At 30.7% G+C, this 12,500-nt stretch overlaps 1 protein-coding gene across 6 annotated transcripts in view; it reads left to right on the forward strand.

Moving 5' to 3' along the window:
- LOC119604013 (putative uncharacterized protein DDB_G0289263) overlaps positions 1 to 12,500 on the forward strand; it is a 280,690-nt gene that overhangs the window by 237,708 nt on the left and 30,482 nt on the right. For 5 of the 6 annotated variants that reach the window (XM_037956336.1, XM_037956340.1, XM_037956337.1 and 2 more), the window contains one exon: positions 4,607 to 4,790. In XM_037956336.1, coding sequence (XP_037812264.1) covers positions 4,607 to 4,790 — 184 coding nt within the window. Of the gene's footprint in view, positions 1 to 430; positions 751 to 4,606; positions 4,791 to 12,500 lie in introns of those variants that run through there. The other variant, XM_037956341.1, reaches the window with a different exon arrangement.

Genomic DNA, 12,500 nt, shown 5'->3' on the forward strand with positions numbered 1-12,500 from the left:
GTGTTTTGACTTTTGGGGCTTTTAACTTTTTTCAAAACTGAACTTCTGACATCACCTATAAAATAAACAAATGTTGCACAATATCTTATTTAAAAAAGAAAACCAAATAGATAAATTCTAGCTTCAAATTGAACCCACTGATGCTGCACTCTTTAAACCTCAATTCACCAATTGTAGGGATATTTTCTCTCTTTAAGAATCACCTGAAATGTCTCTCATTTATTTAGGCTACTTACAAAAAATGCCATAAATTTTGTCTCCAGTATTCAAAAGATTATCTTAATTTTGATGATCTTTATATCACTGCATTTCTGTATTTCTCTATAAACTAAGCGCATTTTGCGATTTTCCACTCTCTTTCTACTACTATACCCATCATTCGTTGTTTCTTTGACGCTAAAAAAAATTTCCTCAAATATTATTTAGTTATTTCTCTACCATCAACGTCAAGAAGGGATTTCTTGGCAGAATGACCACAAGTCTGGCTTCGTATCGTCGCGCCAAGAACAAAAGTAAATCGAATAATGATATTTGTTCCATTGCCAATGATATCAGTGGCAGTTCGGGAAGTGTTAACGATAATGTTACCAGCGGTAATTTACGACGCATTTCAAGTGATGATTTGTCGGATTTAGCAGAAATAATGGATGATCCGAATGATCTGGAAGATGATGACTTTGCAAATGATGCAAGTGGTCATACTATCAATGGGGTACGCAAGGAACATAATAATCGTCGTAATATTGTTAGGTGAGATCAAAATGTTTTTTGATAATAATGATAATGTGTTAGTTGTTAAAGGGTGTTTCTAAATTCACGCATGATTTTAAATGTCTTGTGAAAAACCTCTATTTATTTTATAGAAAATATATGATAATTTTTATAGAACATTTTTAAATAACTTTCTTTTTAAGGAAAATTTTAAATTTTTTATAAAAATTTTCTGTACATTTTTTATAGAAAATTTTTGATAACAATTTTTTAATAAAAAGTTTTCGATAACAAATTACTTTGTAGAAATTTTCGATAGCAATTTTGTTTATAGAAAATATATTGACAATTTTTTTTAGAAAAAAATTTCGATAAATTTTTTTATAGAACAATTTCGATAACAATTTTTTTAAAGAAAAATTTGGATAACAATTTTTTTAAAGAAAAATTTCGATAACAATTTTTTTATAGAAAAATTTCGATATCAATTTATTTATAGAAAAATTTCGATAACAATTTTTTACAATTTTATAATAGAAAAATTTCGATAACAAATTCTTTTATAGAAAAATTTCGATAACAAATTCTTTTATAGAAAAATTTCGATAACAAGTTCTTTTATAGAAAAATTTCGATAACAAATTCTTTTATAGAAAAATTTCGATAACAAATTCTTTTATAGAAAAATTTCGATAACAAATTCTTTTATAAAAAAGAAATTTCGATAACAATAGAACATTTTTAAATAACTTTCTTTTTAAGGAAAATTTTAAATTTTTTATAAAAATTTTCTGTACATTTTTTATAGAAAATTTTTGATAACAATTTTTTAATAAAAAGTTTTCGATAACAAATTACTTTGTAGAAATTTTCGATAGCAATTTTGTTTATAGAAAATATATTGACAATTTTTTTTAGAAAAAAATTTCGATAAATTTTTTTATAGAACAATTTCGATAACAATTTTTTTAAAGAAAAATTTGGATAACAATTTTTTTAAAGAAAAATTTCGATAACAATTTTTTTATAGAAAAATTTCGATATCAATTTATTTATAGAAAAATTTCGATAACAATTTTTTACAATTTTATAATAGAAAAATTTCGATAACAAATTCTTTTATAGAAAAATTTCGATAACAAATTCTTTTATAGAAAAATTTCGATAACAAGTTCTTTTATAGAAAAATTTCGATAACAAATTCTTTTATAGAAAAATTTCGATAACAAATTCTTTTATAGAAAAATTTCGATAACAAATTCTTTTATAAAAAAGAAATTTCGATAACAAATTCTCTTATAAAAAAGAGATTTCGATAACAAATTCTTTTATAGAAAATTTTCGATAACAAATTAACAAAATTTTCGCTAATAATTTTTTTTATAGAAAATTTTCGATAACAACTTTTTTATAGGGAATTGTCGATAATATTTTTTTTATAGAAAATTTTCGATAACAATTTTCTTTATAGAAAATTTTCGATAACAATTTTCTTTATAGATAATTTTCGATAACAATTTTCTTTATAGAAAATATTCGATAACAATTTTCTTTATAAAAAAATTTTGATAACAATTTTTTTATGGAAAAATTTCGATAACAACTTTTTTATGGAAAAATTTCGATAACAACTTTTTTATAGAAAAATTTCTATAGCAATTTTATTTATAGAAAAATTTCGATAACAATTTTATTTATAGAAAAATTTCAATAACAATTTGCTTTATAGAAAATTTTCGATAACAGTTGTTTTTTTTATAGAAAATTTTCGATAAGTATTTTCTTTTTTAAAAGTTTTCGACAGCAATTTTCTTTAAAGAAATTTTTTGATGACAATTTTCATTATAGAAATTTTTCGATAACAATTTTCTTTACAGAAAATGTTTGATAACACTTTTCTTTGTCAATAACAATTTGCTTTATAGAAAATTTTCGATAACAATTAGCCTATAGAAAATTTTCGATAACAATTAGCCTCTAGAAAATTTTCGATAACAATTTTCTTTATAGAAAATTTTCGATTTTGATTTCTGTATAGAAAATTTCCGATAATAATTTTTTTATAGATATGTAATTCTCGATAACAATGTTTTAGAAAAAAATTTCGATAACAATTTTATTTAAAAAGAAAATTTCGTTAGCAATTTTTTATGGAAAATTTTTGGTAACAATATATTTTGTAGAAAATTTTCGATAACAATTGTTTTATAGAAAACTTTCTGTAAAATTTTTTTTATAGAAAACTTTCGATAAAACTTTCGATTTTTAAAGAACATTTTCGGAAACGATTTTCTTTATAGAAAATTTTCGATAACAATTTTCTTAAAAGAAAATTTTCGATAACAGCTTTTTTAGAGAAAAATTTCGATAACAATTTTCTTTATAGAAAATTTTCGATAACAATTTTCTTAATAGAAAAATGTCGATAGGAAATTTTCTTAATAAAAAAATGTCGATAGGAAATTTTCGAAAAGTTCTTTTTAAAGAAAATTTTCAAAGCCCGGTTAATTGAACAGTTTTATTTTAAGACGAAATCATGGAACGAATTTAATCAATTTATAGACCTTTGAACGATATTTCAACTAACTTTTATGGACTATAAGTAAAATCGTGAACCGATTCCAGAAGCAACATGTGTTTAATACTATCAGTGAAATATTTTTAAAATTTCTTCCTGTATTTCATTGTAAGGACAGACGAACAGTCAGTTAATCGAGTCAGATTATTTAGTTCAAATCAAGAACCGATTAATTAAATACAATAGGAATAATGAACGAAATAATGAAATAATAAATAATCGTGTTAGATTATTTAGATAAAATCTAGAATCGGTTAATTAAATGCAATAGGAATAATGAATGAAATAATAGAGATTCAGGAACCAAATATCATCTTGAAAAGTATAGCTATACGATAAGTAAATACATATATACATATGTACATATGTACGTGTCAGAAAGTTAGTAGAGTTGATTTTTAAATATATAAATGGGCAACTATTGGGTCTGATGTGCGATCTTTGGTCGGGCCCACGTCCCCCGAACTGACAGACTAGATCACTACTACAACAACATTCTAAAAAAGCGGTCTTTTCTAAACAAATAGTTAAAATCTTGCATAAATTGTAGGGACATTCAATACCTACTAATTTTCTGATTTAAATATATTTTTTTTTTTTCATTTAACTTAAAGAAACGATTTTTTGCTTGCATTAAACATTGTCACTTTAACAGTTTATTTAACTATTTTTACATAAAAACTGTTGCTTTTTGTTGAAATATTTCTCATACATTCGTTTTGCTAACAAAACTTTCATTTGAAAAAAAAAGTGTTTTTCACCCGTTACACAAAGTTTTTCTTTACTTTCTAAATGCATCCTGCAGAAAATCTAGAACTAGTCAACACAGCACACAAATTAAAAATATTTATTGTACTTGTATTTAAAAGAAGAAAAATTTTATGAAAATCTATTGAGAGGAAAAAAAAAACAAATATTAACCAAGTGGAAGTATCTAAGCAAAATGCAAGTAAAAAGAAAAAAGCGCGTCAATTAAAACTACAAAAAGAAAAAACGTGCAATTACTTATTTTTAAATACGAGAACAAGAGCAACAACTAAACCAAAAAAAATACATAAAAATCTACTTCTTTAAATAACTTAACCAAAAACAGCAAAACATTTGTGGCCAATTTACCTGTATTTTTCTTAGACTGTATATTTGTCACATTATATGTATATTGGATGCAATAGAGAAATAATAAAACTGAACAACTTTAATTTTAAAATGTAGTTTTTTTTTCTTTGCATTTAATTGCATTTATTTATGAGAAGTTTCTTACGACTTTATACTTTTTTTTTCAATTACAACAATGTCTTTTGTATTTTGTATCTTTAGCGCCAATACGCAAATGGACAATGATGTCACACCAGTCTACTTGGCAGCACAAGAGGGACATTTGGAAGTTCTAAAATTTTTAGTGCTTGAAGCTGGCGGCTCATTATATGTACGAGCACGCGATGGCATGGCACCGATACATGCTGCTTCACAAATGGGCTGTTTGGATTGTGTCAAATGGATGGTAAGTGAATAACTTTTTTTTTTTTTTTTGTGCGAAAGTTAATTAGAAAACAAAATTTCTCACGTTCCTGTGAACAAAATAGCAAGCCATGTTCAGGAAACCAGAAATGTAATGAGAGTAATAATTTTTAATAATCTTTCAAACATTGGCAACCAATAGCGTTATAAGTAGCAATACCGATTAAATACCATTTGAAATTGTATACGGGTATTGAAATTTTAGTCATAATATCAACATGTTTTTATAGATTTGACCTTTTGTACGGGTGAAAGCGTAGACCCATTACAAAAATGACATGTAAGTTTTATCATGTAATTATTTTCTAAATTTCGAATTGTTTTGGAACCAATTCTTATCCACTTCCGTCCTTCCGTTTGCAACACGTCGCAGACCTACAAAAGTATATACATACATATGTATATTCTGAATCCTTATTAAATTCTAAGACGATCTTTTGAAATCTCGACAGGTACCATACGGGAAGAAAACGAGAAATTTTTCATAATTATTCTCTATTTATAAAGCTTATTCGGAATTGAAAATAAGAAATATCGGTTCATTATTCCACTAACCTTATAAGTGATCCTCGAAATACTATTATAAATTTATAATCAATTATACAGCAATCGTTATAAAATGTTGCACAATTTAGTGTTATGTAGTCAAAGTTATACTGTAATATATGGCTGACATGGGACCCTAATTGACCCTACCTTCCAGAAAATCATTTTAACGCTGATAACTGGTTTTAGAAATACCAGTATAACAACGATATTCGATATAAACAAGTTTTATAGCAACAACAAACTCTCTAACAAATGAGGATCGGTCCATAATTGATCCTAACCCTCAAAATATGGTCCGTTTCACAAATATCACTTTAACGCTCAAAACTGCCTTAATAATAGCAGTATAGCAACGAAATTCGATAAGAATAAGTTTTATAGCAACAAAAATCTCTACTAAACTATAGAGGATCAGTCCATTCAGTCCATATTGGATCATATTGATCACATCCCCAAAATTACTTTAACGCTAAAAACCAGTATAGCGACGAAATTCAACATTAACAAGTTTTATAGGAACCAAAATCTGTCTACTTAATTTTATGTAAATCGGTCCATAATTGACCCTACCTCCATATAAGGACCCTATCAGAAAATTACTTCAAGGCTCATAACCATCTTTATAATACCACTATAGCGACGAAATTCAACATAAACTAGTTTTGCAAGAACAAAATCTCACTACCATTTCAGAAAATGACTTTATGGCTTATAACTGTCTTAAAATAAAAGTAGTTATATATAAGTATGCCAACATTTTTGGAACATAATTGACCCCATATAACCTTCTTGCAAAGGTTATGGAAAAGTTTACTTTTTGAAAAACATTATAATGAGAATGATCCATAACTGAATCAAGTCGCTATTAAACTCCTAAGATATGTATAAGACCTTATATAGGTCACCCTTTCCGTAATTTACAACATATCAACGTCTCCAAACTAAAATATTTAAGGTTTAAGAATTTTTTATACCATTATCGGTATAAATCGGTCCATTATTTCACTTAGCCCCCCTATAACCGGACCCCCTAAATTGGAATTTGGAGCTCATAATTATGCCATATATACTAATATCCCTTCAAAAATAGGCACAACTACGCTTTATACAAGTATAAATAATACTGCGAAATTTCGTAATGAGCGGCCCTTTTTTAACCCTAGCCACCTTGCAAAGACTCCCTCAGAAAATGCTTGAAAGCCGTTAATTCACTTATAAACACGTGTATTTCAAATTCGGCATAATTAACTTTAATGTCAATAAAAATCCCGCCACCAAATATTTTCAGAATCGGTTCATATTTGACCCTAGCCCCTATATATAGCCTCCATCAGAAAATCATTTTTTTAATCAAAAATGTATCGAAATTAAGAAAAAATTCAACAGAAATTGTATTACTATTAATATTAATAAACATTTTAGATATACACATAACTGGTGTAGGGTATCATATAGTCGTCCATGCCTCTTTAATACCTCTAAATTCTGGTTGCATCGATTCATTATCGGACCTCAATTCATTTTAAAGCTGAGTAATACCTTAAAAACATCTAAAAATAGATACTGTTATAGTAATGCAATTTTTCTGAAATCTTATAAATTAGGAAATAATCGCTGTATTGTCTTCCGTGGGGATCAGTCTCTTCTGAAAATCACTTAAAATACTAATCAATAGTGTAGGCTGTTATATTATGATCGTGTTTGACGTGTCAGTTATGTTTAAAATATTTTAATAAACATGTCTAATCAAGAGAAAAAGCAAAAAGTAGTTCAAGATTCAATTCGATCAAGTTATTCTATTAATGATTCAAGTAAACAATCTTGACATTATAGAATTTCATTTACAAGCCATTTAACAAATCCATAAAGATGTTGGCATTTTTGATGGAATTGACTACTTTGTATAGTTGAGTAAATAAGAAGGTGCGTTCACATTCAATTACATATTAGTGCAATAGCTAAAGTCAAAATATCCCGTTTTTATACCCTACACCACTTTAGTGGGGAGGGTATATTGGGTTTGTGCTGATGTTTGTAATATACAAAAATATTCGTCCTATAACCACCTTAAAGTATACCAATCGGCTTAGAATCGTTTTCTGAGTCGATTTAGCTATGTCCATCCGTCCGTCTGGCTGGCTGTCCATGTAAACCTTGTGCGCAATTTTTAAGATAATTGGATGAAATTTGGCACACACTCTTTTTTTGACCCAAGGACGAAGCCTATTGAAAATGGTTAAAATCGGTCCATACAACAGAACCCCCTAAAAGGGCTTCTGAGCTCATAATTATGTTAAATATACCTGTATATCGATAAAAAGCGGCACAACTAAGTTTTATACAAGCCTTGATGACCTTGCCAAATTTCATAAAGATCGGGCCTCATTTGACCCTAGCTCCCATACAAAGCCCCCTTCCGAAAATTACTTGAATGTCCAAAATTAACTTATAAACACAAATATCGTGATGAAATTCAGCACAAATAAATATTATATAAATATAAATATATTCACAAAACTTTATCGGGCTAGGTTCATATTTGCCCCTAGCCCCATATAAGGCCTCTTTCAGAAAATTAGGTTTTCATCCATAAATTGCTTAAATGTACCAGAACAATGAATTATTATGAAAAATAATAACTGGTGTAGGGTATCATATGGTCGGTCACGCCCGACTATACTTTCTTACTTGTTAAATATTTCATTTAATTTAATTAAACTACAGAAATATAAAATGTCTTAGTAGAACACTTCAATTTGCATAAAATTTAAAAGTTAACTAGTTTCACATTTCAAACTGTTAAAAATCTTAACAAATCATTTGTCAAAATTTATTTTCTTTGAAATTTATACGTCTTGTCAAACATTTAGACCAATCTAGTTTCTAAAAAAGAAATGTCAACATAAGATGACAATTAACATTTATTTTGTTCCACCGAAATGTTTAACAAAAGGCGTTTACAATAGCAAAAACTTAATATGGTCTAAATCGTAATGCAAGTGTGTACAAGTTTATTTTGTTTTAAATTTTATTTCATTTTTTTATAGCCGTACCAGTATTTAAATAGGTGCCAAAGCCAGTTTTCCCATTTTTTTTTTGTCTGTCGGTTTTCTCACTCACCAGTGTCAACCAACATGTTCAATTGTTGCAAGTTCAATTGCCCAAAAAAAACATAGTTGATTGGATTTGTTTTTTTGCATATTGCTTGTTGGTAAAATAAATTGTTAAAATTTATTTAATTCTTTTTCAAACGTTTGTGATTTCCATTTTGATTTTAAGCAACAATTTTATACACAGTATAGGCATGTCTAAGCATGTTAACGGTTAAAAGTTTCTATTTGTATTTTAATTTTCCAGCCAACGTTTTATTGAGAATGTTATTAAGCCAGATTAATGAGAGAAAATATTTTTTGATAGTTAATTTATGAAGTAAACAATGTATTGACATTTTCATTTTTTATAAGTCGGGTTCTCATATTACTTTTACTATCTTGCCGAAACTAGTATTTATCCAATATGTCATTTTTGGAGAAAAATTATTGAAATTTTTATTGAAAACGGTTGTGCTAAATTTTACACTTAAATTCACTAGAAATATTTTCATATTGGTAGCTCAAATATTTATGGCTTTATTCAGAAATACGAAAACAAAGCAAAACAAAGTCAAACGATGCAAAAGGACGAAGGACCATATTTTGAAGCGTTACTATAATTGTGAATGGTATATAAAGTTGCAAATTTTAAATTTCCATTAACAACAGCCACCCACCTTAAATTATACGAATCCTTTCAGAATCGCTTTCTAAGTCTATTAAGCTGTGCCCGTCTGTCCGAAAAAGATTGCTCTTCCCTTGCCCCAAAAGTTAATAAGTTAGTTAGTTAGTTAGTTAGTTAGTTAGTTAGTTAGTTAGTCAGTTAGTTAGTTAGTTAGTTAGTTAGTTAGTTAGTTAGTTAGTTAGTTAGTTAGTTAGTTAGTTAGTTATTTAGTTAGTTAGTTAGTTAGTTAGTTAGTTAGTTAGTTAGTTAGTTAGTTAGTAAGTTAGTTAGTTAGTTAGTTAGTTAGTTAGTTAGTTAGTTAGTTAGTTAGTTAGTTAGTTAGTTAGTTAGTAAGTTAGTTAGTTAGTTAGTTAGTTAGTTAGTTAGTTAGTTAGTTAGTTAGTTAGTCAGTTAGTTAGTTAGTTAGTTAGTTAGTTAGTTAGTTAGTTAGTTAGTTAGTTAGTTAGTTAGTTAGTTAGTTAGTTAGTTAGTTAGTTAGTTAGTAAGTTAGTTAGTTAGGTAGTTAGTTAGTTAGTTAGTTAGTTAGTTAGTTAGTTACTTAGTTAGTTAGTTAGTTAGTTAGTTAGTTAGTTAGTTAGTTAGTTAGTTAGTTAGTTAGTTAGTCAGTTAGTTAGTTAGTTAGTTAGTTAGTTAGTTAGTTAGTTAGTTAGTTAGTTAGTTAGTTAGTTAGTTAGTTAGTTAGTTAGTTAGTTAGTTAGTTAGTTAGTTAGTTAGTTACTTAGTTAGTTAGTTAGTCAGTTAGTTAGTTAGTTAGTTAGTTAGTTAGTTAGTTAGTTAGTTAGTTAGTTAGTTAGTTAGTTAGTTAGTTAGTTAGTTAGTAAGTCGGGTAGTTAGTCAGTTAGTAACTTAGTTAGTTTGACCGCTTATGGTCGCCGATTTACTCTGTGAATATCCTGTGATACTGTATAATAAGATTAGTTCAAGAACCAGATCGTTCCTGGATTATATGTATGTACTTTGAATACAAGGATGGACAGACATCGTTCAATCTACTCAGAATGTGATTTGAAAGTTACAAACTACAGTCATACCCCTCCTCATTATGTATAGTAGTTTAGGGTATCAAAATTTATCTTCCATTAAATATTTATAGAAAAAACAAGAGCATTTTTATCAAAAAAAATTTAAACAATCAAATTCAATCACTAACTCCACTTAGAAAAAACAGGACACATGTTAAAATTAAAAACTAAATGCTAATGTTGTCAGTTTACATACCAGTTCAGATATCTCGAACTCCAACATCTTTTAAATTGTTTCCGTAAATTGAGAACAACAAAAATCTAGATTGCACACATAACGTTATTGTACCAACATGTCAAGGTTGTATACCAACAAAAAAACACAATCTAAATTTTCCACAAAAACCAGATTAAAAAAAAAGCAACTTGCAGTAACCGGTAAATGGTTAGAAAACAAACTCGTGCTAAAAATGTAAATAACAAAAAGAAAAACATTTAGAATTTTCCCAATATGGTAATTCTTAGTTTAGAAAAACAATTAAGTTAATTTAACGGTTTACACATGTAGTTTGGGGCAGACAAAAACTGTCCATAGAATATTTACATATGTAATAGAGGAAAACCCCTGAAAAAAGTTTACAGTTGTACGCACATCCTGTACATGAAAGAAACAATGAAAATTGACAACTAACTAAACTGTCAATTAGTGTTTGTACAAGTAACTTGTTAGTTTTTTCTTAGCTAAACTTTATTGAACAATAGATTCTATGAAATTAAATAAAGTTGCTGGTAACTGATACATTGGTTACGGTTGATTGTGTATTTAGTGGTAAATAAAGCGGTTTAGTAATGTTAAGATTGAGATATTTAAAATTTTATTTTAGAATACATAGACACTATAAAATGGAAGTTGTAATAAGTATTTGCGACTGTGCATTTAACAACAAATTTATGTAACAAAATCAAATGAACAGGTAAAACGATATGAATGGTTTGAAAGATCGGGGATTAATCCCAGAAAAAAAGAACATCCAAAGAAGCGAAAAAGAAGTTGAATTTGCTCCATGGATGTACTAAAAAAGACCTGCAGAACTGATGATTTTAACACTGGCTTGTCATAGGAGGGATGTCCTTTTTTTTATTCCAAATTCACTACTTCTGAAGTCGTTCTTAGGAAGAAATTTTTATGTTCTTTTTTAGGAAGTTATTTGGATGCGAAATTGTATTATAGAATACAACTAAAGCCCACTTCACACAAGCACACAAGTAATATGATCTGTCAAAATTTTGTGTAGAAGAGAACGGATGGGATCGTCTAAACGCAATATGTAATGCAATATGTCACGCATCGAGAGAAAATACGGATAGAAAATTTAACAGTCGTATGGCTCTCTTCATTTTTTGAAATGATTAAAAAACAAGCAAGTCGCATTAGATCAGGGATGTATTTTTATGTAAACACATACAAAAAAGTGAAACAGCTGTTTCCATCTAACTTTATTATTGTTGCGGTGTATCGGTGTAACCACGAAAAAGAGAATAGCAAACGACGGGGAGGCGCGGGGGGGGCAGACGGAGGGAAGGGCAGGGGACGGGGAAGAGACGGGCGGACGTAAAGGGCGAGCGGCAGAAGGGGCCGGAAGGGGACGGAAAAAAAGAGGAACAGGAAGAAGGAAAAGGGAAGACAAAAGACCAAAAAGAAAAGGGGGGAACGCAAAAAGTCGAACAGGACGGACGGACGGACGGACGGACGGACGGACGGACGGACGGACGAGGACGGACGGACGACGGACGGACTGACGGACGGACGGACGGAGGACGGACGGGACGGACGGACGGACGGACGGACGGACGGACGGACGGACGGACCTGACGGACGGACGGACGGACGGACGGACGACGGACGGACGGAAGGACGGACGACGGACGGACGAGACGGACGGACGGACGACGACGGACGGACGGAGACGGACGGACGGACGGACGGACGGACGGACGGACGGACGGACGGACGGACGGACGGACGGACGGACGGACGGACGGACGGACGGACGGACGGACGGACGGACGGACGGACGGACGGACGGACGGACGGACGGAGACGGACGGACGGACGGACGGACGGACGGACGGACGGACGGACGGACGGACGAAGGACGACGGACGGACGGACGGACGGACACGGACGGACGGACGGACGGACGGACGGACGGACGGACGGACGGACGGACGGACGGACGGACGGACGGACGGACGGACGGACGGACGGAGGACGGACGGACGGACGGACGGACGGACGGACGGACGGACGGGACGGACGGACGGACGGAGGACGGACGGACGGACGGACGGACGGACGGACGGACGGACGGACGGACGGACGGACGACGGACGGACGGACGGAC

Source organism: Lucilia sericata, unplaced genomic scaffold, assembly GCF_015586225.1.
Source record: "Lucilia sericata isolate MDLA Ls3-8-SP2 unplaced genomic scaffold, ASM1558622v1 Contig000353F_arrow, whole genome shotgun sequence".
Classification (NCBI taxonomy): Eukaryota; Metazoa; Arthropoda; class Insecta; order Diptera; family Calliphoridae; genus Lucilia; species Lucilia sericata.